At 40.8% G+C, this 27,875-nt stretch overlaps 1 protein-coding gene across 1 annotated transcript in view; it reads left to right on the forward strand.

The window, feature by feature from the left end:
* The window catches only part of WWTR1 (WW domain containing transcription regulator 1), a 63,689-nt gene that overhangs the window by 12,392 nt on the left and 23,422 nt on the right, over positions 1-27,875 (forward strand). The window contains exon 3 of the mRNA XM_011972776.1: positions 20,379-20,581. Within this exon, the coding sequence (XP_011828166.1) occupies positions 20,379-20,581 (203 nt within the window). The remainder of the gene's footprint in view (positions 1-20,378; positions 20,582-27,875) is intronic.

A 27,875-nucleotide genomic window follows, 5' to 3' on the forward strand; every position in this document is an offset into this window, starting at 1 on the left:
TCCTGAGATGCAATCTTGGTCCATCACCCTGGCTGGAGTGCAGTGGTGTGATCTCGGCTCACTGCAACCTCCGTCTCCCAGGTTCAAGCCATCCTCCCAGCTCAGCCTCCCAAGTATCTGGAATTACAGGTGCCCACCACCACACCCAGCTAATTTTTCTACTTTTTAATAGAGATAGATTTTCACCACGTTGGCCAGATTAGTCTCTAACACCTATCCTCAAGTGACCCACCTCCCTCAGCTTCCCAAAGTAAGTGCTGAGATTACAGGCTTGAGCCACTGCACCTAGCCACAAATATATTTATGAGCACTGAAATAATGGATATAGACCATGTAGACACATGGAAAACTTTGTTATAACATTCTAATTTTATACAGCATGACAAATTGTTTATGCTGTAATTATACTTCTATTTTTTTGAAAAACACATTGCTTAGATTCTTTGCATTTTTTTACAAGACTAAGCTTCTTGAGGACAGGGACTTGATCTCCCATTTGTGTATTTCTAGACCCAAGCAAAACTCATTAGGCATCATAGGTGTACTCTTCTGTAGAATGAACAGTTATGTATTTTTAAATGTTAATAGTTATTATAGTTAGGCCTTTGAATTAAGGCTGATTCCCTCTATTTTCTCTGTAATGTGGTTATATTACTTTTATAATAGCCAAAAGGAAAAAAAAAAAAGGGGAGAACAACAGGGGAGAACCTTGAGATTTTTATGGTGGAAGAGGAGAACAGTGTGTTGGAAAAAAGGCTCCAGGCCCCATGTGTATTATAGACAAAACCAAGAATGCTCAGGCCTCTGCAGTTGAGCAAGTCTGCCTGTGGCAAATAGATTATTCACTAGTCTCTAAGATCAGTGTTTATCCAAGTGTGGTCCAGATCTACCACTAGCTGGATCACTTGGGGCATTTGTTAAACATATAGTGTTAGAATACAGTGGTTTTTTTGCTCCCAAAAGTACTATCCTGGGCTGCTGCTGGGAGGAATATGCCCTGGAAATTTCTGTGTCAATAAATGTAGGGTGGAATCTGGAAAGGTATGCTGTTTTCAAGTGTTCAGATGACTCTGATCATCAGCCAGGTGTGGGAGCCACAACAGAATTGTGTATGTGAAGGCCAAGTGCAGTGTCTCACACCTGTAATCCCAGCACTTTGGGAGGCTGAGGTGGGCAGATCACCTGAGGTCAGGAGTTTCAGACCAGCCTGGCCAACATGGCAAAACCCCATCTCCACCAAAAATACAAAAAATTAGCCAAATGTGGTGGCACACTCCTGTAGTCCCAGCTACTTGGGAGGCTCAGGAAGGAGAGTCGCTTGAACCCGGGAGGTGGAGGTTGCAGTGAGCCAAGATGGAGCCACTGCACTTCAGCCTGGGCGACAGAGCCAGACTCTACCTCAAAGCAAAGCAAAACAAAAGAAAACAAAAAAAGAATTGTGTGTGTTAGCACAGTAATGGGAAAATGCCAGTATAATAAAAATACAAGAACCTACTCAAATGTTCAGTCTTTAATTTATTTGAAAAGGACTTGGAGTATGCTCACCAACTTTTTAACTGCTTCTTTGTCTGAAATAGACATTTACTGTGGCACTGGCTTTTGCCATTTTGGTGCTTGGTGTTAGTGCACACATGAGCATTGGGTAAGTGAATGCTGAATGGGCTTCCCAGAGCATCCTGACCCCAAATATACCAACTAAACTTCAAAAATGAGGGGGAAAGTTATAGCTTGGGATTCTTGAAATGTGATGTTTAATTCACTGGGTAAATGTACAAGCCTGCTCCAGCTTTGCTTGCAGAGAGTGGGCCTAAGAATCAATCAGGCCTTCGTAGGCCTAAACCATGACGAATTCCAGAGAAGCACCCCACACCCTGGGGAAGAGGGAGTCCTTTTAGGAAGGTGAAGGCTAGGTCAAACTTGTTTTCTTTTTCAGTCCTTTCTTTGTTTGCGCCACATTAATTAATTAATTGTTAATGGAGTCTAATCTCTTCACCAAGCTGTAGACCTCTGTTGAGAGTTTTAAAAATAATTTTGACAGTTTTCATCCTGTTCGCTGGCTGACTTCCAAAAGTTTGCCCTCAGGAGCTTCCTTGCTGTGGAGAATTTCACCCAGTTAAGGGTGAAAGGCAGGCAGTGGGATTCGGGGTGGTTTGTCATTCAGCCACTTGTTCCACATTGATAAGTGCTGAGTGATATTTTGACACTTCTCTTTGATCTCCTCTTTGGCATCCCTGGTAATATTGCTCCTGCCTATGTGTAATCATCACCTCTCCCACCCAGGTACCAACTGATTGATTTCTTCTTCCTTTCTGGAAGTCTAAATTTATTCCCTGGGTGTTTTGCAGTTGCTGGTGGTCAAGAACAGCTGTTCCTCCATGCTTTACTCTGAATAGTTCTCTAGGATGAAGTCAGCAAAATAATATCATTTAAGTGAAGCCTCAGGAAAACAAAAGCCTTGATTGTCTTTCTCCTTAAGTGCTAAAAAGATCACCCCTCCCCCTCTGTGTGTGTGTGTGTGTTTGTGTGTGTGTGTGTGTGTTTGTGTGTGTCTGTATTTTAAGGCAGGAAAAAATAAAGGTCCTAAACATTTTTGAAGCAGCAGGATTCAAGAATGTTATTTTTTTCCATATTATATAATTGCTATTTTGTCACTGTAGAAAATGTTGATTGGCAAAAAATGAGAAAATAAAAAGCCACCGTACCATTCAAAATGACACTAGCATGTTTTCATATATTTTCTTGACTTTTTTCAATGCAAACATAAAAATAGTTGGAAACTCCTCTGTATTCTTTTTTGTAGCTTATTTTAATATACTGTGAGCATCTTCCCATTTCAGTAATTTTTTTTTTTTTTTTTGAGACAGAGTCTCGCTCTGTCATCCAGACTGGAGTGCAGTGGCATGATCTCGGCTCACTGCAACCTCTGCCTCACTGGTTCAAGCGATTCTCCTGCCTCAGCCTCCCGAGTAGCTGGGACTACAGGCACACGCCACCAAGCCACGCTAATTTTTGTATTTTTAGTAGAGACAGGATTTCACCATGTTGGCGAGGCTGGTCTTGAACTCCTGACCTCAGGTGATCCGCCCGCCTCGGCCTCCCAAAGTGCTGGGATTACAGGTGAGAGCAACTGCGCCTGGCCAGTAAATATTTTTCTATAATTTTTTTTATGAGTTGTTTTAATTAGAAAAGTAACACACGAATGTGGCAAAAAATCCAAATAGTTCCAAAGGGTATTTATGAAAAATTAAGTCTCCTTCCCACCATGACCCCCAGCCCTTTTCTCCTCTCCAGGGAAATGCTACTACCAGCTTCCTGAGCATTCTTCTAGATGTGCACTACATACACCTGCATGCTTGGGCATGTACAGTATGTCTTTTTACAACTTAACATATCTTAGAGAGCCTTCCAAATTAGTACTTACAGATTTGCTCATTCTTTGTCAGCAATAGGTAATGTTCCACTCCACTGAGGTACCATACTTTGTTTAACCAGTCCTGGGTGCTGGATATTTAGTTTATTTTCTGGTTGGTCACTATTATTAAACAATGCCACAGTGTGCATCCTTGGACACAAATCCTTGTGCCATGTGCTGTTTATGTATAGGATAATTTTGCAGAAGTGGAATTCCTGGATCTAAGAGTATGTACATTTAAAGTTTTTAAAACTGTTGTTCCATTTCTTTCCAAAAAGGTATACCAATAGACACCCCTGCCAATAAAGTGTGTTTCTTTCCCCGTACCCTGGCCAATAATATCTATGATCAAACTTATAGCCTTTACTATTCTGATAGCTACAAACTAGATTCTCATTATCTTCATTTTTTTTTAACTTATGAATTGACTTGGACATATTTCTTTTGTTTATAAACTATCACATCATGTTAATGGCTGCAAGTAGTCCTTGTGTGAATTTATTTAACCAATAATGCCATAATTTATTTAACCAATTCTTCTATTGAGAGACATGTAGGTTGATTATATTTTTTATCATTATAAATGAATTTTCTTGCACGTATATTTTTGTGCCCACCTTTAATTTCCTCTTTTCCAGCTTCTTTGGAATGTTTCTGAATAAAGTATAAAAATTTCTTAAAAAATACAATTTTGACATGGTTTGCTTTATTAAACTGAGAAATTGGCTAAAGATCTTGGAGCAGGGGATTTTTGGGCGGTGATACTTTCTTTTAAAAAATAACGTAACATTACCACAAAAAGTGTATTTTTAACCAGCCACCTAGCTTTCCCACTAACTCTGTTTTTCAGCTTGTATATCCATATGTTTTTGACTAAGCCATAAATGGAAGTTTCGTTGGAAGTTATTTTGCTTCCCAGTACATGTCATGCATTTCATTCCATATTATTTTCGTCCTTTTCCTTTTCAGTATTATATTTCTCAGACACCAGTGAAGAGTGAGTTGTGAGTTTTGAATTTTGCCAAGACTTAAATATTTGCAGAGCTGGAAAGAAATAAAGTTAAAAAAAAATTAACGTGGCTGATTTAGTCTTGGTTCACAAGACCTTCATTTAGCTGCTTCAAAGCTCACACTTCAAATGTCAAGAAAAATATTCTCTTAATTTCTCCCGTATCAACTGCTGCAATGCCTGAATTAATTAGAATAGAACTATAATTTCTCTCCAAATGGAATTGGATCATCCCATCCTAATAACACAAATGCTCAGGGCGGCTCCAGGCTGAAGGTTTCTGGACACCTTCCCTACATGGTATCTGCCTGGGACACTGCAGTCTAGGGCTGCCCCTCAGGAGACGTCTCTTCTGGGATCCTCGGCGTGTCGTCTTTGCTTGTGCTTTCTCCTCTCCTCTGTGTCTCCTCTAGTTTTAAGTGCACATTATATTTTTCCTGCAATTTGAGAGAATCTCAGGGTCAAAACTATGATATATTAAAATCAGATGGCTTTAGCCTGAGGCATTCCTTATTTCATATGTTTGCATTCACTGGTGCCTTCTCCGTCCTCCACCCTTAGCTTGCTCATTTTTCCTCCTATCAAGAAGACCAAAATGGAGCAATGTCTTTAGCTCTGACCCTGGGATGTAAAGCCCTTTCACAACAGATCTCAAGCTTGACAGTCAACTCTCTTGGTGTTCCAGGTCTTTCCCAGGAAAACCTGCAATTTTCTATTCTGGGTGTCTGGTCCTCAGGGGCAGCTATCCAGGGATGTTTCTTCTGAAAGATCTTCCCAACCAGTCTGTTGGGGTAGCTCTCTGTCCTGTCTTCCTCTCTATGTTTTAAAATTAGAATTATTTAAATAACAGTTGGGGTTGGGGATAGAGGTGGGAGGCTGGAAGGAACTATGAGTATGAGGTATCAGAATTATGTAGCACAGATTACAGCTGGGATTCTGTTCCATCCAAATTCCAATCAGTTATCAAAGCATTGTTTAATAGGAGTTTCCTCAAAGATCAACAGTGCCACAGAACAATGGCCCATATGTAACACAGTTTCTCTGGTCCCTGCCGGACTGAGAATTCTCAGTCTCCAGGAGGTTTGGGGTATGTGTAGAGAGGTTTTATTTTTTAAAATGTCAGTATTTATTTTGAAAGAATTGTTAACTTACAGAAGAGTTTCAAGTTTAGTCTAAGGAATTCCCATACACCTTTTCCCCAGATCTGCCTTTGTTAATTGTTCGATTATAAACATAGCCACAGTTGCATCTATCTGTCTATCTATCTATCTATCTATCTATCTATCTATCTATCTATCTATCTGTCTGTCTGTCTATATATATTTTTTTCTGAACCATTTGAGACAAAGTCGGAGACATCATTCTGCTTTACCCAGAAATACTTATATTTTCTCAAAAGACATTTTCTTTTTTCTTTTCTTTCTTCTTCTTCTTTTTTTTTTTTTTTGAGATGGAGTCTTGCTCTGTTGCCCACGCAGGAGTGCAGTGGCATGATCTCGTCTCATTGCAACCTCCATCTCCTGGGTTCAAGCGATTCCCCTGCCTCAGCCTCCCAAGTAGCTGGGACTACAGGCGTGTGCCACCACGCCTGGTTACTTTTTGTATTTTTAGTAGAGATGGGGTTTCCCCATGTTGGCCAGGCTGGTCTGGAACTCCTGACCTCAGGTGATCCACCCACCTCAGCCTCCCAAAGTGCTGGGATTACAGGCATGAGCCACCGTGCCCAGCTGGACATTTTCTTATATAAGCACAGTATAGGTATCAAAATCAGGAAATTTAACATTGATACAATACTATTATCTAATAGCCCAGATTCGAAATGTCTTCAGTTGTCCCGGTGATGTCCTTTGTGACTATTTTTGTTTCTGGCCCAGGATGTGATTGAGGAACTCACATTGCATTTAGTTGTCTTGTCTCCATAATCTCTTCTAATTTGCAACAAGTCTTCGGTCCTTTTGTTCTGCACCTTGACATTTTTGAGGAATATATAGGCCAGTTTTTTTGTGAATCGTTTTTAAATTTGGATGTGTCTAGCGTTTCTTCATGATTTTGGTTTGGGTTATACATTTTTGGCAGGAATACCATGGAAGTGATGTTGTGTTCTTCTCATTGAATCATATCAGGAGGCACACGTTTTTCCCCACTATAGGTGACATTAGCTTTGATCGCTTGGTGAAGGTACTGTGTGGAAGGTGGGATGCAGGCAGCACAGCGTGCTTGTGCCAAATGGCTCCTCTAATGAGTATCTTCCGTAAAGCTAATGAAGTCTGTAGAAAGGCTTTTTGGTCTACCAGGTCTCTATAAGGTATGGCCTAAAATCATGTAAACTCTTCCCCTTGGGATGACTAACAAGTAAAATTTCCAACCTGCTCAGTTAAGCTTCACAGAACATTATTTATTTGATATATAATATATCTGTGCAGCTATATACACACACCTAGGTTTTTAAAAAAATTTATTTACAAAAGGTAGGCTATGTTAATTAGAGTCACAAGCAGTTGACTGTCTCAGTGTGACTCAAGACCACAAAAAAACCCATTTCTCCTTCACTTTATTCTGAGTCCTGGGGTTGAGACCTAGACCGGCAGGTGTACTGCTTGGGGCCCATTCACAGGTTTATAAGTTTCTCATTGAGGGCAGTCTGTGACTGACACACAGGTAGTTTTAAAATGAAATTATGATGCTTCCATTCATTTGTTCCCTACTCTTGCATCTTATAAAACATGTAATTCTTTTTTTTTTTTTTTTTTTTTGGAGAGGGAGCCTTGATCTGTTGCCCAGGTTGGAGTGCAATGGCGTGATCTCAGCTCACTGCAACATCCACCACCCTGGTTCAAGTGATTCTCATGCTTCAGCCTCCCCAGTAGCTGAGACTACAGGCACACACCACCATGCTTGGCTAATTTTTGTATTTTTAGTAGAGACGAGATTTCACCATGTTAGCCAGGCTGGTCTTGAACTCCTGACCTCAGGTGATCCTCCCGCCTCAGCCTCCCAAAGTGTTGGGATTACAGGGGTGAGCCACTGTGCCCAGCCAAAACATGTAATTCAAAAGGATAAAAATAAATAATTGAATTAAGTTGGGATAAAGAAGGACTGTGGCTGAGAAAAAAATAAAGCCAGGGAAAAAATACATACCATGGGGCCTTGTGTGGTTGCTAGAGGTACCTACAGATTTGGCTGTGAGATTCCTGGGGTATTGTAAAGAAGATAATATGCTCTGTTACAGGAGTCAGATCATTCAAGAGATAAAGGCTTTCATGGTATTGAAGAGAAATGTAGTTTTTCTAGATATAGAGATGTAAGAGGGAGTTCTGTACTTCCCCATAAGTCATCTAGACTCTGTGATCTAGGGGACAATGCCCTTAAGAAAAAAATTCCAATAGTGGTTGGGCGTGGTGGCTCATACCTGTAATCCCAGCACTTTGGGAGGCTGAGGGGGGCGGGTCATCTGAGGTCAGGCATTCGAGATCAGCCTGGCCAACATGGTGAAACCCCGTCTCTGTTAAAAATACAAAAATTAGCTGGGCGTGGTGGTGGGCGCCTGTAATCTCAACTACTTGGGAGGCTAAGGCAGGAGAATCGCTTGAATTGGGGAGGCGGAGGTTGCAGTGAGCTGAGACCATGCCATTGCACTCCAGCCTGGGTGACAGAATGAAACTCTATCTCAAAAAAATAAAAAATAAAAATAAAAATCCAGTAGTGAACACTAGGAATTTTATGGGGGAGGTTTTCTACAGTCTTTTTAAATACTGGGTGGTGGCATGATCTCGGAGCACCAGCCAACGTTCACAGAAGACCAAAATGAGTGTATACTACATATGCATTTTGATTCAAGGATAACATTTAGAAAATTTAGAGTTGTAATTTTTTTGTTGTGTGTTTTGTTTTCATTTTTAAGAAGGAAGCTCCTTTTGACACACCTTCTCAAATAAAATTTAGAGCTACAGGCTTTTATTTTGTTTTGCTTGGGATCAGAATCTCCTCTTTGTAAGTGTTTAAAAGCAGAGCTGCTTTGGTTTCTGTCTGTTCCCCCATCCCTGCCCCAAACCTTATTCCTTTCCTTCCCAAAGATCCTGAACCACTTTACAGGGCTGAGAGACAACAAACTGACAGGCATTGATCCCAAGGAGTGGCCTGTTTCCTTCATGGTTGGTTGGTTTGTTTGTTTTTGAGACAGAGTCTCACTCTGTCTCTTAGGCTGGAATGCAGTGGCGCGATCTCTGCTCACCGAAACCTCTGCCACCCGGGTTCAAGCAATTCTCCCGCCTCAGCCTCCCGAGTAGCTGGGACTACAGGCGGGTGCCAACACACCCAGCTAATTTTTGTAATTTTAATAGAGATGGGGTTTCACTATGTTGGCAAGGCTGGACTGAAACTCCTGACCTTGTGATCTGCCCACCTCGGCCTCCCAAAGTGCTAGGATTACAGGCGTGAGCCCCTGCACCTGGCCTCCTTCATGCTTTTTAACTCATTTCACTGTGTGCCCCCAGAGCTTCTTCGTCTCTGGATTTCTTCAGAATTTTAAATTTTACCATAGAGTATGAAATAATCTGGCAGTTTCCCATGCAGTCCAAGCAGTCAGCTGGAAGGAGATTTCTATCAGTCTGTTATAGAGGCCAACCACAGTGCTCACCACAGGCAAGAGGCCCCAAGGGACCTGGTCCCGGCCTCTCACCCTCTGCTCCTCAGCCACATGGGCTGCTCTGATTTTGCACAAATACTCCACGCTCACCGTTTCCACCTTAGGATCTTTGTACTTGTCCCCTACCCTGATTTCCATACTTCATTCAGATTTAGAGCACACATCACTGCTTCACAGAGGCCTTTCTTAACTTCCCTGCCTAAAATAGCTCCACATTTGTTTGTTCAGATCCCTTATTACTAAAATTATTCTATACATTTGTTATAGCCTGTTTTTTCACTAGACTATAATCTCCTATAGGGCAGGGACCTTGCTGTCTTGTTCATCATTGTATCTCTACTTCCGAGAAACAGAGGGAAGAATAGCTAGGTGAACCATAGATCATTGGAAAGAAAAAAATCATCTATAGTTTTATAAGCCAAACACCACCACTATTAATATTCTAATACTTTTCATTTCAAAGGTAATTAACTTTTTTGGGGTTACTAGAAATCCTGTAAGATAGGGTACAGTCCTCAATGAAATGCATGTATATACAAGTTTCCAAAATTTGGCACTTACTTCTACCAGATTTCCTAATCCTGTTACCCCTGGGTAAAATCTTGTTTTGTTTTTTTTTTCCTGAGTGGTCCTGGCCCAATGCAAAGCACCTAAACCAAACTATTGTTTTTGCTAATTTGATTGCTGAAAAAAGGCTGTTTCTTTAATTTGCATTTGCGTGATTCCTTACGAAGCTGATAATTTGCCATATTTTATTACTAATTGCATGTCCTCTTTTATGAATTGCTGAAGTCTTTTGACTGCCTCTTGGAATCTTAGTATCTGTTACATGCTCTCCATAATAAAGATGTATACTAAAGGGGCATGCTATTAAAAAACACATGCACACATTAAAAACTAGCAACTCACACTGGCAACTTTTCCTCCGTTCCTTGTGGAACACAGCTGTGGATTCGTTTTCTCTTAGCTTGGGCTGCCATACTTTGCACCTGGAGTAGTTTTAAAATGATTCAGGAAAGCTAACCAATAAAAAACTACAATAAACTCTCTACTGACTAATGAAAAATAAATGCATGAATCAGAGTTTCCATTTCCTGCTGGATAAAAGTATACCTATTGTCTGAAGATAATAAAACAGTTTGAGTTGTACTGCTCTTGCCCAACCATGGAATTATATTCAAAATCACAAGGAAAACTTTGTGAAGCAGCAAAGTGAAGCACTAAATTTCCTCTTTTCCACAGGCTAGACAATTGTTTTTGTACATTCACTAACTCCACAGAGGTGCTTCCTGCCACAGGCCACTTGTGATAAATCTTGAGATATCCCTGCAATCAAATGCAGTCAGAGTAGTGCATTCTGATGCTGCTTTAGGTGGAAGAAAGATGATTTCTTTGCAGTCAAAAGGATCCAGAAGAAATCAGCCTGCCAGAAAGCTGTGATTTTTTTTTTTCCGCTAGTCTTCCCTGGATATATTATAATGATCAGAACTAATGTCTGAATCCTTTAAATGCCAATAAAATATACATTTGGGGGTAATGCAGTTATTATGAAAATATAAAAGCCAGTGTTACAGGCATTTCGATTTTTACACCTGAAAAAGCAGAGTTGCCTAGATACTTGCACACTGGTTTGTGGACTACATTACTGTTTGGATGGGCAGACAGGATAGCAAGGAGGAAAATCATTTCCTGGTGCTAAAAATTCAGGGTTTCCTGTGAAGTAAACGAAGCTTGGGTTACAAGTCTAAAACTAGACAGGCTTGGGGCATCTGGAGAACTGAAGGCCCATCTGGCAAGCTTTGGGGTACCTGGAAGTGGTTTTAAGGCTTGAAACAGTCAAGCTGGGAAAGTGTGGCTGAATGAACATATATTCCAGAGCTCTGTGCCTTATCAACTGAGCCGGCTGAGAAATTTCCCTGCAGTTATTCTCACCCAGAATTGGAATAAAGGGCTCAGTGTGAAGTTGGGATAGTACAACTTCTCGGTTTAATACTTTACAGATTTTTGGAACCAAATGCACCCTGAAGTGAAAAGCTGCCTTTTTTTTTTTTTTTTTTTTTTTTTGCTGACCTTGTTGGATGGCTAATACTGTTTCTGGGAAATAAGAGAAACAAGCGGCTCATTGTTGGCAGGAGCTGAGAGAGACACAAGGAGGGCGAGAGACGCGTCTGCAGCCCTTTTTTTTCCCTTCATTGTATCGTGACTGAGTCAAGGCTGGACTGTGGCTAGGTTTTTCTTCCTACCTCTGTAGACATATGTTTTCCATCAGACAGGGCTGCGTGACACCTGACGTTGGCCAGTTCACATGAGTTAAGCCATGGACGGCCCATAAACAGAGGAAAAGACCCGCAGCTGCACCCAGACACTCTTGATGCTGAAATGTTTTTTAAAGCTTGGTGTGGCTGGGTCTGCACATGCGTCAGAAACGATTTACACCTGTATGTTTTGGCTTGCTTCTTTGAGTTGCATATTATTATCCCCCCAAAGCCGCTATGGCCAGAAGGTCTAGCATTTGCTGATGGCAGTACCTCTCCTTTCCATATATATAAGTCTTTCTAAATTATGAAATGTGAGTTTTCAAAGTTTATTTGATTTTTGTCTTTTTTGTTTTTTGTTTCTGGAGGATTGAAAAACAAAGTGCTCTACCATTTCTATAAAGTGAGATCACACAAATGGTGTCATCAAAACGTGCGATTCACGTTGATCCCATCATTTTAAAGTAAATCAGTTAATTAAAATAGTCTGCTTTAGACGTTTTCATGAAATAGGGAAAAGGAAACACTACTTGGACTTTTCACCAAATTTAACTTATCACGTATATTTTGATGACTGTGAAAAAGGATTGGGCAGTGATTGGTGATCCATGTAGCTGATGCCAGCGGTAGCATTCTAGCAGGCGTTCTGGGCTTCCTAGGTTTGTCACAGCCTGTTCCTGAGATCTGTGCTGAGGCATTTAATCTTCCAGTATTCCTCATCTCTAAAAAAAGTGAATTAATCTAAATCATTGGTTTTAAAATCTGTCCCAGAGTTCCATGCCAAAATCTCAGGGGGATGTGAGCAGAAGCTAACCTTAGTTAGTGTTCAGTTTCCAAAAGCTGGTCCCTGTTCAATGTGTTTTAAACATTTGTTTAAAGTTTCAGCATGACACTTGAGAAGTGCCTGAAGGGAAAGCAGAGTGAAAGCACGACCAAGAGAATTTAGAGAAGACAGTCAAAGGTGCCAATGTTTAAGTGCTCATTTCCTCAGCTGATGAAAGAACCCTGGGACATAAGGATAGCCTCTGCTTTGAGCCATATACTTGGCTCTGGAGAAGGATTCTACAACTAAAGAAAAGTTTGAGAACCATTGGTCTAAATGGACTATGAGCCTTCTATCCTGAATTTCTATGGTGATAGCACAAAGTCGGGTAAATACATGGCCCTCACCTGTAATGAGTGCTGTGGGGAAAGTGATGGGTTTGTAAATCGTGAGTGAAACTCAAAATGAAATGGGGCTAAGCGGGGAACTATGCTTTGGAAGTAAGAGGAAGCAACAACTAGAATGTGGTACTCTTTAAATATTCCCATATGAAACTCTAGGGGTAAGGGTTCAAATGCATCCTCAAGAGAAGAAGAGTTACGGGTGGGGCATTTCCATTTTTTTTCTGAGTTGTCATCTTGATTATGTTTCTACTTGAAATTTAAAAAGCCTATGATGATCATTTTCCTATAAATGGAACTGATATTTTGTTACCAATTTCTAACCCCCCTTAACCTTACTTTAGGAAGAATGTATTTAGTGCCTACTCTGTGCCTTAATCAGATTTGAAATGCACTAAAATTATTTTTGTTCCATTTTTGTAAGAAAGGAAGATCCGTATCATTGTGATTGGTCCCGAGGGGTAGGAGGAGACTTGGCTTCTTCCCAGGTCTTCTTTATAAAGAGCACAAGTCCAGGAATATGAGAGTTAGTTCAAATCACAGGAAGAGAATAGTTCAATGTTTCTTAAAAGAGCTTCATTTCAGGTGTATGGCTCAACCAGGAGTCCAACAGGAAAGGTTTTCCTGACTTTCACACTTAACCAAGTGCATGTTTATGGGTGATATAATGCAATCATATATCATATATGTGACATAAATGTCATAAGTAGTGCTTGATTTCCTTTGAAAATTACAGAGAAAATGAATATGTAATATTCCCATTCCGATTATCATGTAATATGGATACGAAAGGACCACCACCTAGTTATAATCTAGGGAGGACGCACTGACAGCTAATCTGGATAGCCTGACAGTTCTGAATAATGAATGGTCATTTTGTAGTGGCACCTGGTTCTCTTTTTAAGGGAAGGCATTAGGGTGGAAATAGGAAATTTGAGTTCTGCTGCCCTGAGTTAGCCCTAGGTCCATGGGCGGCCACAGGCCTAGAGTGACAAACCATCCCATTTGCCTGGGACTTCCCCAGATTTAGCACTGTGACCTGTGTCCTGGGAAACCCCTCAGTCCCAGGCAACCCAGGATAATTGCTCATCCTCTGTGACAGAGAAGACAGAGAATGAGGTGATTGTAAAGCTCTGCATTCTAACTTTTGGAAACTCTTATGCTTCCCTCTCATGTTGGGTTTAGGTTCCTGGAAAGTGTTTCTGATGAAGTTTATATGAACTTGCCCAAATATCAAACTGAATTAAACCCTTGTTCCAAGGAGGAAGTTTCCCAGATGCCATACCAAGTGCATTATCCAGTGTGTGTCTTTGAATGCTGCATATTTACCTATTTTGAAGAGACTGCATTCAGGTTTTAAAAACAACGTCAGCCTCTACCTGTTCTACTCTCTTTTTTTTTTTTTTCCTTTCGAGATGGAGTTTCGCTCTTGCTGCCCAGGCTGGAGAGCAATGGCATGGTCTCAGCTCACCGCAACCTCCTGCCTCCCGGGTTCAAGCGATTCTCCTGCCACAGACTCCCGAGTAGCTGGGATTAAAGGCGTGCGCCACCATGCCCAGCTAAATTCACCTCAAAGTGCCAAGAGTAGAGATACCTCCACTGAAAAGTTTGTTGTCAAAAGGAGAGAGGAGGGAGATGCAACAAGAAACACATACTAGCCTAAGATATTCATCTTCACTTTCCAAGACTCACATGTGAACTGGGGAGAAGGATTTGAAGGGAGTCAAGTAATTGCTGCGTCTTCTTGGAGCTTAGGTGTGACTTCTAGCCACTGGGCACCAGCTGTTCTTTCCATAATCCACTCAGAGCCAGCCCCTTACAGGCCTGTCTGCTATGGTTTTCGTACTTGAGCTTACCCTTATGGTTTTGTTTTCTTCACTTGGCATTGTATATGTGTATGTGTGTAACTAAACCCTATTTTAAAAATGAGGGAAGCAAGCCCAGGACATAGAAGAGCAAGCCACTGAAACCCGCTGAGGCCAAAAAGACGTTTGTGAAACATTCCAGGAGGCGCTCTGGGCAGCCTCTGATTCACTGGCCTCCCTCATCGTCTGCAGCTCCTGGCTTAGGGAAGCTGCCAAAAGCACTTTCTCTATGAGCTGTGGCTCTCTGTTTCCTGGTGTTGCAAAAGGCAAAAGTTCAGGATTGAAGCCTTTACCTTTTCCATGTTTGCTTCTTATACAGCAAATCTTGTGCCGGCTTAGAATTGAGTCCAGGGAACTTCCTCGCCTTGAACACACACTTAGAGCTTTGTAGAAATGACCAAGTGTATCCTTGTCGCAGGCAGCACTCACCAGAGGGTCATGTCCAACATGAATAACCCCCACCACCTCCCCATTCCCGTGATGACTGTTTGCTTCACCAAGGACACAGTCATTGAATTGTATCTCAGATGCCTTGGCACAGGTGGTTTTTGTTTTGTTTTGTTTTGTTTTTTGTTTTTGTTTTTAGTTATGTTTTCCTTTATAATGAATAATACCAATTAAGTGTTTCTGGTCACAAATCTGCAGAGCATGGTTTTATCAATTTCCTAACACAGAAGAGAAAGCCAATTATTCCAAAAAGAAAAAAAAAGAAAAGAAAAAAGGAAAAGGAGATGAAAACAATGAAAAAGAAAAAGATAAATGGGAATCTAAATTTAAATTCTGACTCTCTTGGAAGGAAAAACAGAAAAGATGTGCCTGCTTTAGCTTTGATGCATTCCTGCTTCGATGGAGAAATCTTCTGTTTGGGTTACTCCTTTCTGTGGGGACTGGCAACAGTCTAGAGCTGATGAGGTCTTTAGCCTTTTTGAGGCAGTTTGTGGCAGTCTGCCCTAATCCGGCTTGGCCTCAGATACTGCATTTGGAATACTCTGACTTTTCTTTTCTTTTTTTCAAGACGAGTTTCGCTCTTGTTGCCCAGGCTGGAGTGCAATGGCGCGATCTCAGGTGACTGCAACCTTCACCTCCCGGGTTCAAGCCATTCTGCCGCCTCAGCCTCCCAAGTAGCTGGGATTACAGACACCCGCCAACACACCCAGCTAATTTTTTGTATTTTTAGTAGAGACGGGGTTTTACTGTGTTGGCCAGGCTGGTCTGGAACTCCTGTCTGCCTCGGCCTCCCAAAGTGCTGGGATTACAGGCGTAAGTGACCTCACCTAGCTCTTTTTTTTTTTTTTTTTTTAATGGAACTATTGTTCTCTCCCTAAAATGTTCTGGAATATTATCCCAAGGAGTACTTTGTTCATCACAAATTTAGATGTTTTGTCTTCCCATGCTCTGCTGAGGACTCTGTTTCTCTTTTTCTCTGCCTCAGGCCTCCTCTGCCCCCAATGTCAAAAGCAGTGGTTTTAAAGAATCTCAACCACCAGTGAAGCTCATTAGCTCCAATGTCAATGATGGTTCAGTATGGTTTGAAATTAAACAACTAGAGGGAGCGGAGAGGCAAGTTGAATCGTGGGTTCCTCGATTGAGTCAAGTCGCCTGGCTTCTAGGATACTGACCAGTTTTATGACCTTGATAAAATTCACTTTCTCTGAGTTTTGGTTTCTTCATCTCCATAAGGAGAGGTTGCACCAAGCAGAGTCTCAGCTTTGACAGTCTTGATTATAGTCTAAGCTGTATTTGTTTTTCAGATAATTTGGGGCTTCTTTCTTTCATTCTACCAAGAAAATATTGAGTTTGATGCTTACATGGCCATGTTTTTGTTTTATGCTTTTTAATTTTTATTTTCACTTATGTTTTACATTAAAAGATAAATTCATGTAGGAAAACTTAAAATAGTACAGAAAAAGAGAAGAAAGATCTCCCATCCCTGATACCCGGTTTCTTCTGCAGAGGTGCTTGCTGTTGCCAGTCTCAGGTGTATCCTTCTGTGGAGATTTGCTGCACATGCATAATATGCCCCACCTTTTCTAATCGCAGATAGTAACATGCTTATACATACAGTTGTGTCCTTTGGGCTTTTCCCCTTCTGGACGATCTCTAAGAAACATTGGAATCATCATACAGAGTTTCTCTAAATGGATGGACCATATCTCCCACTGATGGACATTAAGATCATTTTTAATCTTTTGCAATTATAAACAATACTGTTTTGAATATCCTTGTACAAACTGCTCTGTTGGTATGTGCTTTACTTTGAAAACAAAGCTATCATCTAAGTTCCACTCTTTTCCAGACTCTACAGTTAATAATGAGAGATGTTTAGTCTGAAAGGTCAAATCTAAATTAAGTGGAAGAAATCAATGTCTCCACCATTACTTTCTGCGAATATCTCATGTAGGGGCAAGTGTTTTGAAGACTCCCATAGGTATGGCTTGGGAAGAGCTCTTCTCCAAGTCTGAAACTCCCCCAGATTAGGACTCAGATATTAATAAAATCTACTGAGCAATATCTGGTTGCTATGTGGCTTTGAGTAACACAGTACATTGCTGGTGAGTACGCTCAATGCAGCATTTTGTATACCGACAAGGGCAGTCTACCTAAGTGACTGATGATAGACCTACTAGAATTTGTTATGTCAGTAAGTTACCAGGCCTGAGTCAGTTTTAAAATTTTTCAAAGTATCTAAAAGTCATAAAAATTAACATAGGGCTGGGCGCGGTGGCTCATGCCTGTAATCCCAGCACTTTGGGAGGCTGAGGCAGGTGGATCACTTGAGGCCAGGAGTTGGAGACCACCCTGCCAACATGGCAAAATCCTGTCTCTACTAAAAATACAAAAATTAGTGGGGCAGGGTGGCACACGACTGTAATCTCAGCGACTCGGGAGGCTGAGACAGGAGAATCTCTTGAACCTGGGAGGCAGAGGTTGCAGTGAGCCAAGATAGCACCACTGCACTCCAGCCTGGGTGATAGAGTGACACTCTGTCTCAAAACAACAACAACAACAACAACATAGGGTTAACAACCTCTGCCTTCGAAGCCTTTTTTTCCTAACCTGGGGGTTTCTGATACCAGAACTATTGGACATCTTTTTTGTCTTTAGTAGATGTATCAGATACTACCATATTAAATTTAACTACTAGTAAGAACATACTTTTACAGAAGGTTCAGAAATGCCTGTTCCTTGAAATAATTATCATTCTTCCATCTGCGCCTCTTTTCCCTGGATGACATAGGTTTCAAGAATTAAACCCTTCTGGATGTCTGGATTTTGTCTTACTTGAATCTGTACTTGTCTGGATTTTGTCTTACTTGAATCTGTACTTAAGAGAACTTTTTCCCTGTGACACCATCTGTGCACAATCCTTTACCTCCCACCCCAGGCCTTCAAGTAGAAGTTGTAATTATACTATAACAAGCTCTAGAAGTGAAATACTCATTTCAGGTTTTTCAGCATCAATCATGACTATTTTTTCTCTTGTTCTTAATCTAAGAGTGTAAGAAATGCCGAACTGGTTTTATTCATTCATCAGATCGTTTCCTGAGCTTTCCCTGTGTACCTGGGATTGGGCCAGGAGGTGAGAATCCTTGGTGGCGGGCTTAATTCTAAGAGGGAAACCTAACTGTCTAGGCAATATACGCTGATATCTTCCCCTTTACTAGCATGTTACTGGGCCCAGAGTTGTAAATCTATCCAGGCTCTCCTCGAACCCTCCCTCTTAGTAACGCAAGCAACATTTGGGTCCCTATTTTGATGGCCTGCTATGTGTGTGGTACTTTTTTGCAAACAATTGAAAGCAGATTGTCTGTACAGGGTTGCTCTGAGGCTTCAGCAGTTGTTACTTTTCTTCAGTCTCAGATGCGACAGAAGGTGGCTAAGGACAGTTGGACGGGGTACAAGAGGATCTTGATTTTGGTCTTGGCTCTACTTGCCACTAACCAGGGCACATCCCTTAACCTTTCTGGGTTATAGTCCCTATTCCATAAAATAAGAGGATGGACTAGATAATCTTCCAGGTTCCTTATGTAGCCTAACAGTTTCACATTCCAGAAGCCACACATAAAAATCCATCTCATTTCTTCATACCTCCCTTCCACCAGCCCATTAGTTCTCATGAAGGCAGGAGCTACTTTTCCAAGTTTAAGCCCAGTGCACGACACACAGCAGGAATTGCAATAACAATTTCAGTGAGGGTATGAATAAAAAAAGAACGTTTTTATCCCATCTTCACCTCCATCCTGGAGAAATTTCTGCCATTGAATTCTTCCTCAAAGAAATCTATTCTTCTCTAGAAAAGCTTCAGTGTTGGTATTGTCTTTCAAATATATATATATATGTTGTTCAAATATACACATATATTATACATTTAATACATACATTTAATATATCGAGGTTTGGGCTACTTAAATTCATTTAAGGAAATTTACTTGTAAATCATATTTCTACATAATATCCATAGCAAACTGAAGATTAAAAATATTTAACTTAAGCCACCGGATGTGGTGGCTTCCACCTGCAATCCCAGCACTTTGGGAGGCCAAGGTGAGAGGATTGCTTGAGCCCAGGGGTTCAAGACCAGCCTAGGCAACATAGTGAGATCTCATCTCTATGTTTAAAACATACACATATATATGAAATACTATAAAAATATACATATATTATTAAATGTTTTAAAGTTAGTGATACTAAATATAGCAAAACTTGAGAATTTTTTTCTCAGAAATGAAGTGAGTATATAAAATTATACCTTCTTGTCTTTGATGTTGACCTAGGAGAAAATAGACTGAAAAGCATGGTTTTCTTCATTACATGACATTGCCCAGCAGAAGTTAAGCAAATTTGACTGGTAAACAATTTTGAGAAAAACTAGCACTTTTAAAAATGCATTTTTGTAGAAATACCAATTATAAAATTTATTTAAGGATTTTAAAATTATTTTTGTAAAGTGAAATCCTTTTTTTTTTTTTTTTTTTTTTGAGACAGAGTTTTTTTTTTTTTTGAGTCGCTTTGTCGCCAGGCTGGAGTGCAGTGACGCGATCTCAGCTCACTGCAACCTCCGCCTCCTGGGTTCAAGTGATTCCCCTACCTTTGTCTCCTGAGTAGCTGGGACTACAGGCATGCATCATCACGTCCGGCTAATTTTTTTGTATTTTAGTAGAGGCGGTGTTTCACCATGTTGGCCAGGATGATCTCCATCTCCTGACCTTGTGATCCTCCCGCCTCCACCTCCCAAAGTGCTAGGATTACAGGCATGAGCCACTGCTCCTGGCCGTAAAGTGAAGTTCTATATGCTGTATGGTTGTTAAATGCAGATAAATAAAGAATTTTCAAAAAATTTAAAATATTTCTCATGTCTTTATCTAGGCACAACATCTTTAGCATTTCTGCGCGATTTTTTTCTCGCTAATTTCTCCCTTTGAAGAGACAAACATTTTTTTCTCAGTCAGATATTTGTTCCTGAGTTTAGCTCATAGCTCAGGCTTCCTTGCGGCATGCTTTTCAAACAAAGGATTAATGAAGTCCTCTTTATATGTCGGCTCCTGATCTAGGTGCTTTGTGGTACATGTTACTTATCAGTTCACTGGTTCGTGTACCAAGGATCACATGCCCTCCTTACCTCTGCCATAAACACACGGATGAACTGAAAAAGTATACACATGCACGCACACACACACACAGATGATCTGGTGAAATTATCTCTTAAGTTGTGATAACCTTTGTGGAATTTGCTTTAGACCACTATGTTCTATGTAAGGCTTAAAGTGTACTCTAGACAGGGAAGTGTGAAATGAGATTTTAACACAAACAAAAGCCGAGACTAGATGAGTCAGGATTGGGGCCAGTATTCGAGCCTCCATGAATTGAATTAAGGTAATAATTACTTAAACAGTAATGGTTAACAGGAAAGTACTTTGGAAGGAATCTCAGGAATCTATACTCCAAAGCACAAAACATTCTGATGGTCTATTTTTGATAAGGTATTGTGGGCCCTGGTCATTAATCTGTATGTTCTTCCCTCCTGCAGTGATGAATCACCAACACCAGCAGCAGATGGCCCCCAGTACCCTGAGCCAGCAGAACCACCCCACTCAGAACCCACCCGCAGGGCTCATGAGTATGCCCAATGCGCTGACCACTCAGCAGCAGCAGCAGCAGAAACTGCGCCTTCAGAGAATCCAGATGGAGAGAGAAAGGATTCGAATGCGCCAAGAGGAGCTCATGAGGCAGGTATGGCCTTCCATGGTGTCTGGTGGAGGCTCCCTGGCCTTGGTGCCAAAGCTGATGGATAGGTAGCTGCTTACCTTCAGGGTAATGCTTCTAGAGAAAAAGAGAGAATAGGGCTCCAAGCCCTACTCCAAGCCTCTTGATTAGAATCTAGTTTCTTCTCTCAGTGTTCTGCCTGCATTTTCAGAACCAAGTTTAAGAGTACCAGGATGAGCTGTATTATCATGGCTGCCTTTGACTTCCACTGCTAGTCTTTAGGAGGAGAGAAAGGAGAAAGTAGAGAGATAAGAGTCTGTTGTTGTGTAACAAATTATTCCAAAATGTAGTTGCTTAAATAGCCATTTCGTTATATCACACAATTTTGTGGGTCAGAATTTAAAAGGGACTCACCTGGGGCTATTCTTCTGCTCTACATGGCATTGACTGAGGTCATTTAGTGGTATTCAACTGGTAGGTGGGTTGGTCTGCCTAGTTCACGATGGCTTTACCTAAGTGGGTGGCATGATGGTGAGGATTGCTGGAAGACTGGGCTTAGCTGGAACAAAAGCCTGGGATCTATGGTGTGGCGATCTCAGAGTAGTGGTACTTATTACACAGCAGCTTGGGTTTCCAAGAAAAAGCATTCTAAGAGACAGGAAGTAGAAGTTGCCAATTTCGTGGGGCCTGGCTCTGGAAACGGTCATGGAGTCGCTTTTGCCATACTCTTTTGGTCAAAGTAAGTCACAGAGAACTACCCTAGATTCAAGCAGAGAGTGGAGCGGATGTTCCTCGAAAGAAATGACAAAGAATCTTGGTCCACCACAGAGCATGAAAAAGAGGGAAGCTGAAGGGAGAATGAGAAGGGAAAGTGGTTTGTATATGGACTCCAACAGAGTGCTCTGATTGATGCCTGGGCATCGATCAGGCACTTTTGTGCCATACTCCATTCATTCACTTTTTATTCCCTCACTCAGGAGTATGTTACCATGTGCCCTCTGTGGGTCAGGCTCAGTGCTGTACTTCAAAAACGATTACAAGAGAATCCCTAAAAGAACCTACAGTTCTCTCCCTGTTTCAATGGCTTGATCTATGGAAGAGCAGAATTCTTTCTTCTGTGTTGCTAAACTAATATAACCCATGTTTGCAGGTCTCATACTTTTTTTCTGGCTACATTTTGGGAAGAAAAGCTTCAGTTTATTGTTTTAACTTTGCAGACTTTGTTTTGTGACTCACATGAAGCAAGATACGTGAATAACTTCCTTTTGCTACTTTAGAGAAATCAGACAAATAAGTAGTTTTAACATTCCAGAGAACTTTCTTGGAGCAGAGCAAAGGACTGAGCATGTTAGAGTAAACGCTGTTTTTTAAAAGCTACATTTGATGCTTTCAGAAATACACATTGACTTCCATAAATGAATAATGTATTTCTCATCAAATAAATTCCAGGATATAAGAAATCTGTATTGTGTGAGGTTTAAAATGCATGGTAAGTTAAAATCATTTCTCAGATATAGTCTTTGAAAATGAGGAAAATGAATATAAATTGTGCTTTGTTGCTCAGCTGAACTTTCCTCCAAATTTGAGGCATACAACTTAATAATTAGGTAACTACAGTTGTCTTTTTTACCCTGAGGATTTATGTTTGAACTTTCACAGTTATTTCAGGCTAACGGTTGTTTATACTGATTTTAGATATATAGTGTCATATTTCTTGATGGGAAATAATTGTGTTATTAATGGTTTTCTGTCTTTGAATAATAATTTTATTTGGAATAATTTTTCTATTTTATAATGTAGGGTAAACAGTATTCCAACAGCATTTTACACAAAGATGTGACCATTCTACAAAGAATGACCTGCTTCTCTGTTTTTGCGGTTGTGTTTCTCTTTCTCTTGCTTCCCCACCTTCTTTCCCACAGAAAGTATTTCTGAAAAGGAGTGGGAAAAGTGCCCCAAATTGTTTCCTTTATTCTAGCTATAAGTGCCTTTGAACCAGGATGTAGTACTGATGGTTCGTATTACAGAAATGCCAACCAAGTTCCTTAAATGCTGATCCTTGGAGGCTGTGGAACGCAGGGCGTTGTGCTGCATCTTAGTGAGCAATTGCAGTGTGTATGAAGCAGGAGAAAAGGTTGTCCAGATTTGCTCACAGAGGCTCACGTAGTTCAGCCTTGACTCTGTGTGTGTGTGTGTGTGTGTGTGTGTGTGTGTGTGTGTGTGTGTGTGTTTGTAGTTAGGAGGAGATGGAATGGTGGAGTGGATGGTTCTGGTGTTCTGATGCCTTTTTTTTTTTTGTTATGGAGTACAGGAAAAGGTCTAAATAGACTTTTTAATCATGACAGATTTCTTCCACATGCAGAAGCAGCATGCTCCTGATTGTCAAAGATAGGATTTAAGACCATATAATTAATGGCATTGGAGTATTCTATAATAGTTTTCTGGGGCGTTTATCAGGATGCCTGATTATTCAATATTCAGGTGTGGACTGTGTGTTTCATCTTGGTGGAGTTTTGGAACTCTTTTGGTGATTCCCTGCTTCACTTTTTGAACCTAAGCCATGGCAGCAGCGGGAAATGGACTGGAATTAAAAGTGCTCTTTGGCTCACTTGTTTAGTTGCCTTCCAGCATATGGTAGGAATTTGGAGAGATGGGGGAAATGGTGGTCCTGGTGAAATTTAAAGATTATCTGTAGGCTTCTGTTTGTTCTGTCTATCCTACCCCTATGTCCTGGGTAGTCAACAACTGCCTGAATATCCCTTGCTCAGTGGACAGTTTGTAATTACACTGGCTCTCCTCTTGCTTGTAGGCGGCCTTAATTGCACAGCCTGTCTTCTTGGGACCCATGCCCTGCAGGTAGGCCTAGACCTACCTGCCCTTCTACCAGCCGAGCCTCTCTGGGAGCAAGGCCCCAGGCTATGCTCTCTTTCTACAGTAGAAAGGGAGGCTGGCAAAATTTAATAAGTAGATGAATCTATCCCCTAATTATTAATACATTATCACTGCTGTCTATAGTTTATCATTCTTGAATGATACGACAAATCTGAAAGGTCCCTATGGAGAATATGCTATATAAATATTGTTTCAGTTTTCTTCCTGTTCCTTCTGCTATGCCATTATTCCACTAGGCATATAGTTTGATGACGTTGTGCCATGAAAAAAACAACTCTTTGGTCCTCGTTGCATGATTTGATGTATACCGCAATGCCAAAGGTTCACCTATTAACTCATTGGCATTGAAATCATGCTAGGATATTAACAAAATGGATCTGAGGATCTTTGATTACAACTCTAAAGCGAGCCTTCATTATTTCAGTACGGAAGCTCGTATTTTTTCCTTCCTTCATTCCTTTATCTCTTCATTCATTCAATCAATATTTATTTAGTAGAAAATAATAGACAGGTAAATGGGACGTGACTGCCTTCAGATAACTTGTATTTTAGCAGAGAAGGAAAAATAATTAACCCTAATCCAAATTCATGGCCAGAAGGGTAAATTAAAACCATTCCCTGCTTCGGAGGGACCCAGTGGCTACCATCTTTGACTTTCATTACTGGAATTGAGACAGATGCACCTGAGCAGAGTTCTGTGAAAGTGAGCATCAGATACTCCTTTTTCTTTCCACTGACCCCTCAGGTCAACAAACTGTTACCATCTACAGAATTAGGATCAAAAGAGCCAGTAAGGTTTGCTATCTCTGCTGATAAGGAATCTTCCGAAGTAGGAGAATTTTCTTAAATGTGGTCCCTCCAATTTAGCATTGGCTGCTGTAGCAACAGAGCTGAGCTACTTGTATCTGATAATTGATGAATTGTCTTGAAATATGGCAGACATTCCAAGTAGAGGGGTACCAGGGAACATGAAGGGATCCCACCAGGCCTGCAGTACACAGCCGTATCAAGTCAACAACTGCCTGAATATCCCTTGCTCAGTGGACAGTTTGTAATTACACTGGCTCTCCTCTTGCTTGTAGGCGGCCTTAATTGCACAGCCTGTCTTCTTGGGACCCATGCCCTGCAGGTACCATACTCTTTTGGTCAAAGTAAGTCACAGAGAACTACCCTAGATTCAAGCAGAGAGTGGAGCGGATGTTCCTCGAAAGAAATGACAAAGAATCTTGGTCCACCACAGAGCATGAAAAAGAGGGAAGCTGAAGGGAAAGTGGTTTGTATATGGACTCCAACAGAGTGCTCTGATTGATGCCTGGGCATCGATCAGGCACTTTTGTGCCATACTCCATTCATTCACTTTTTATTCCCTCACTCAGGAGTATGTTACCATGTGCCCTCTGTGGGTCAGGCTCAGTGCTGTACTTCAAAAACGATTACAAGAGAATCCCTAAAAGAACCTACAGTTCTCTCCCTGTTTCAGTGGCTTGGTCTATGGAAGAGCAGAATTCTTTCTTCTGTGTTGCTAAACTAATATAACCCATGTTTGCAGGTCTCATACTTTTTTTCTGGCTACATTTTGGGAAGAAAAGCTTCAGTTTATTGTTTTAACTTTGCAGACTTTGTTTTGTGACTCACATGAAGCAAGATACGTGAATAACTTCCTTTTGCTACTTTAGAGAAATCAGAGAAATAAGTAGTTTTAACATTCCAGAGAACTTTCTTGGAGCAGAGCAAAGGACTGAGCATGTTAGAGTAAACGCTGTTTTTTAAAAGCTACATTTGATGCTTTCAGAAATACACATTGACTTCCATAAATGAATAATGTATTTCTCATCAAATAAATTCCAGGATATAAGAAATCTGTATTGTGTGAGGTTTAAAATGCATGGTAAGTTAAAATCATTTCTCAGATATAGTCTTTGAAAATGAGGAAAATGAATATAAATTGTGCTTTGTTGCTTAGCTGAACTTTCCTCCAAATTTGAGGCATACAACTTAATAATTAGGTAACTACAGTTGTCTTTTTTACCCTGAGGATTTATGTTTGAACTTTCACAGTTATTTCAGGCTAACGGTTGTTTATACTGATTTTAGATATATAGTGTCATATTTCTTGATGGGAAATAATTGTGTTATTAATGGTTTTCTGTCTTTGAATAATAATTTTATTTGGAATAATTTTTCTATTTTATAATGTAGGGTAAACAGTATTCCAACAGCATTTTACACAAAGATGTGACCATTCTACAAAGAATGACCTGCTTCCCTGTTTTTGCGGTTGTGTTTCTCTTTCTCTTGCTTCCCCACCTTCTTTCCCACAGAAAGTATTTCTGAAAAGGAGTGGGAAAAGTGCCCCAAATTGTTTCCTTTATTCTAGCTATAAGTGCCTTTGAACCAGGATGTAGTACTGATGGTTCGTATTACAGAAATGCCAACCAAGTTCCTTAAATGCTGATCCTTGGAGGCTGTGGAACGCAGGGCGTTGTGCTGCATCTTAGTGAGCAATTGCAGTGTGTATGAAGCAGGAGAAAAGGTTGTCCAGATTTGCTCACAGAGGCTCACGTAGTTCAGCCTTGACTCTGTGTGTGTGTGTGTGTGTGTGTGTGTGTGTGTGTGTGTGTGTGTGTGTTTGTAGTTAGGAGGAGATGGAATGGTGGAGTGGATGGTTCTGGTGTTCTGATGCCTTTTTTTTTTTTGTTATGGAGTACAGGAAAAGGTCTAAATAGACTTTTTAATCATGACAGATTTCTTCCACATGCAGAAGCAGCATGCTCCTGATTGTCAAAGATAGGATTTAAGACCATATAATTAATGGCATTGGAGTATTCTATAATAGTTTTCTGGGGCGTTTATCAGGATGCCTGATTATTCAATATTCAGGTGTGGACTGTGTGTTTCATCTTGGTGGAGTTTTGGAACTCTTTTGGTGATTCCCTGCTTCACTTTTTGAACCTAAGCCATGGCAGCAGCGGGAAATGGACTGGAATTAAAAGTGCTCTTTGGCTCACTTGTTTAGTTGCCTTCCAGCATATGGTAGGAATTTGGAGAGATGGGGGAAATGGTGGTCCTGGTGAAATTTAAAGATTATCTGTAGGCTTCTGTTTGTTCTGTCTATCCTACCCCTATGTCCTGGGTAGTCAACAACTGCCTGAATATCCCTTGCTCAGTGGACAGTTTGTAATTACACTGGCTCTCCTCTTGCTTGTAGGCGGCCTTAATTGCACAGCCTGTCTTCTTGGGACCCATGCCCTGCAGGTAGGCCTAGACCTACCTGCCCTTCTACCAGCCGAGCCTCTCTGGGAGCAAGGCCCCAGGCTATGCTCTCTTTCTACAGTAGAAAGGGAGGCTGGCAAAATTTAATAAGTAGATGAATCTATCCCCTAATTATTAATACATTATCACTGCTGTCTATAGTTTATCATTCTTGAATGATACGACAAATCTGAAAGGTCCCTATGGAGAATATGCTATATAAATATTGTTTCAGTTTTCTTCCTGTTCCTTCTGCTATGCCATTATTCCACTAGGCATATAGTTTGATGACGTTGTGCCATGAAAAAAACAACTCTTTGGTCCTCGTTGCATGATTTGATGTATACCGCAATGCCAAAGGTTCACCTATTAACTCATTGGCATTGAAATCATGCTAGGATATTAACAAAATGGATCTGAGGATCTTTGATTACAACTCTAAAGCGAGCCTTCATTATTTCAGTACGGAAGCTCGTATTTTTTCCTTCCTTCATTCCTTTATCTCTTCATTCATTCAATCAATATTTATTTAGTAGAAAATAATAGACAGGTAAATGGGACGTGACTGCCTTCAGATAACTTGTATTTTAGCAGAGAAGGAAAAATAATTAACCCTAATCCAAATTCATGGCCAGAAGGGTAAATTAAAACCATTCCCTGCTTCGGAGGGACCCAGTGGCTACCATCTTTGACTTTCATTACTGGAATTGAGACCAGATGCACCTGAGCAGAGTTCTGTGAAAGTGAGCATCAGATACTCCTTTTTCTTTCCACTGACCCCTCAGGTCAACAAACTGTTACCATCTACAGAATTAGGATCAAAAGAGCCAGTAAGGTTTGCTATCTCTGCTGATAAGGAATCTTCCGAAGTAGGAGAATTTTCTTAAATGCGGTCCCTCCAATTTAGCATTGGCTGCTGTAGCAACAGAGCTGAGCTACTTGTATCTGATAATTGATGAATTGTCTTGAAATATGGCAGACATTCCAAGTAGAGGGGTACCAGGGAACATGAAGGGATCCCACCAGGCCTGCAGTACACAGCCGTATCAAGAAAGCAGACCTCTTCCCACTGTCAACAGGCATCTACCGTGGAAGACATAAAGAGTGCATTTTTGTGAAAGGAAGTCTTTTGTCCGTGATAGAATTTTCTTTTATTTTTATTGAATTTCCCAAAGGC

The sequence above is a fragment of the Mandrillus leucophaeus genome, unplaced genomic scaffold (assembly GCF_000951045.1).
Source record: "Mandrillus leucophaeus isolate KB7577 unplaced genomic scaffold, Mleu.le_1.0 Scaffold130, whole genome shotgun sequence".
NCBI classification, from domain to species: domain Eukaryota; kingdom Metazoa; phylum Chordata; class Mammalia; order Primates; family Cercopithecidae; genus Mandrillus; species Mandrillus leucophaeus.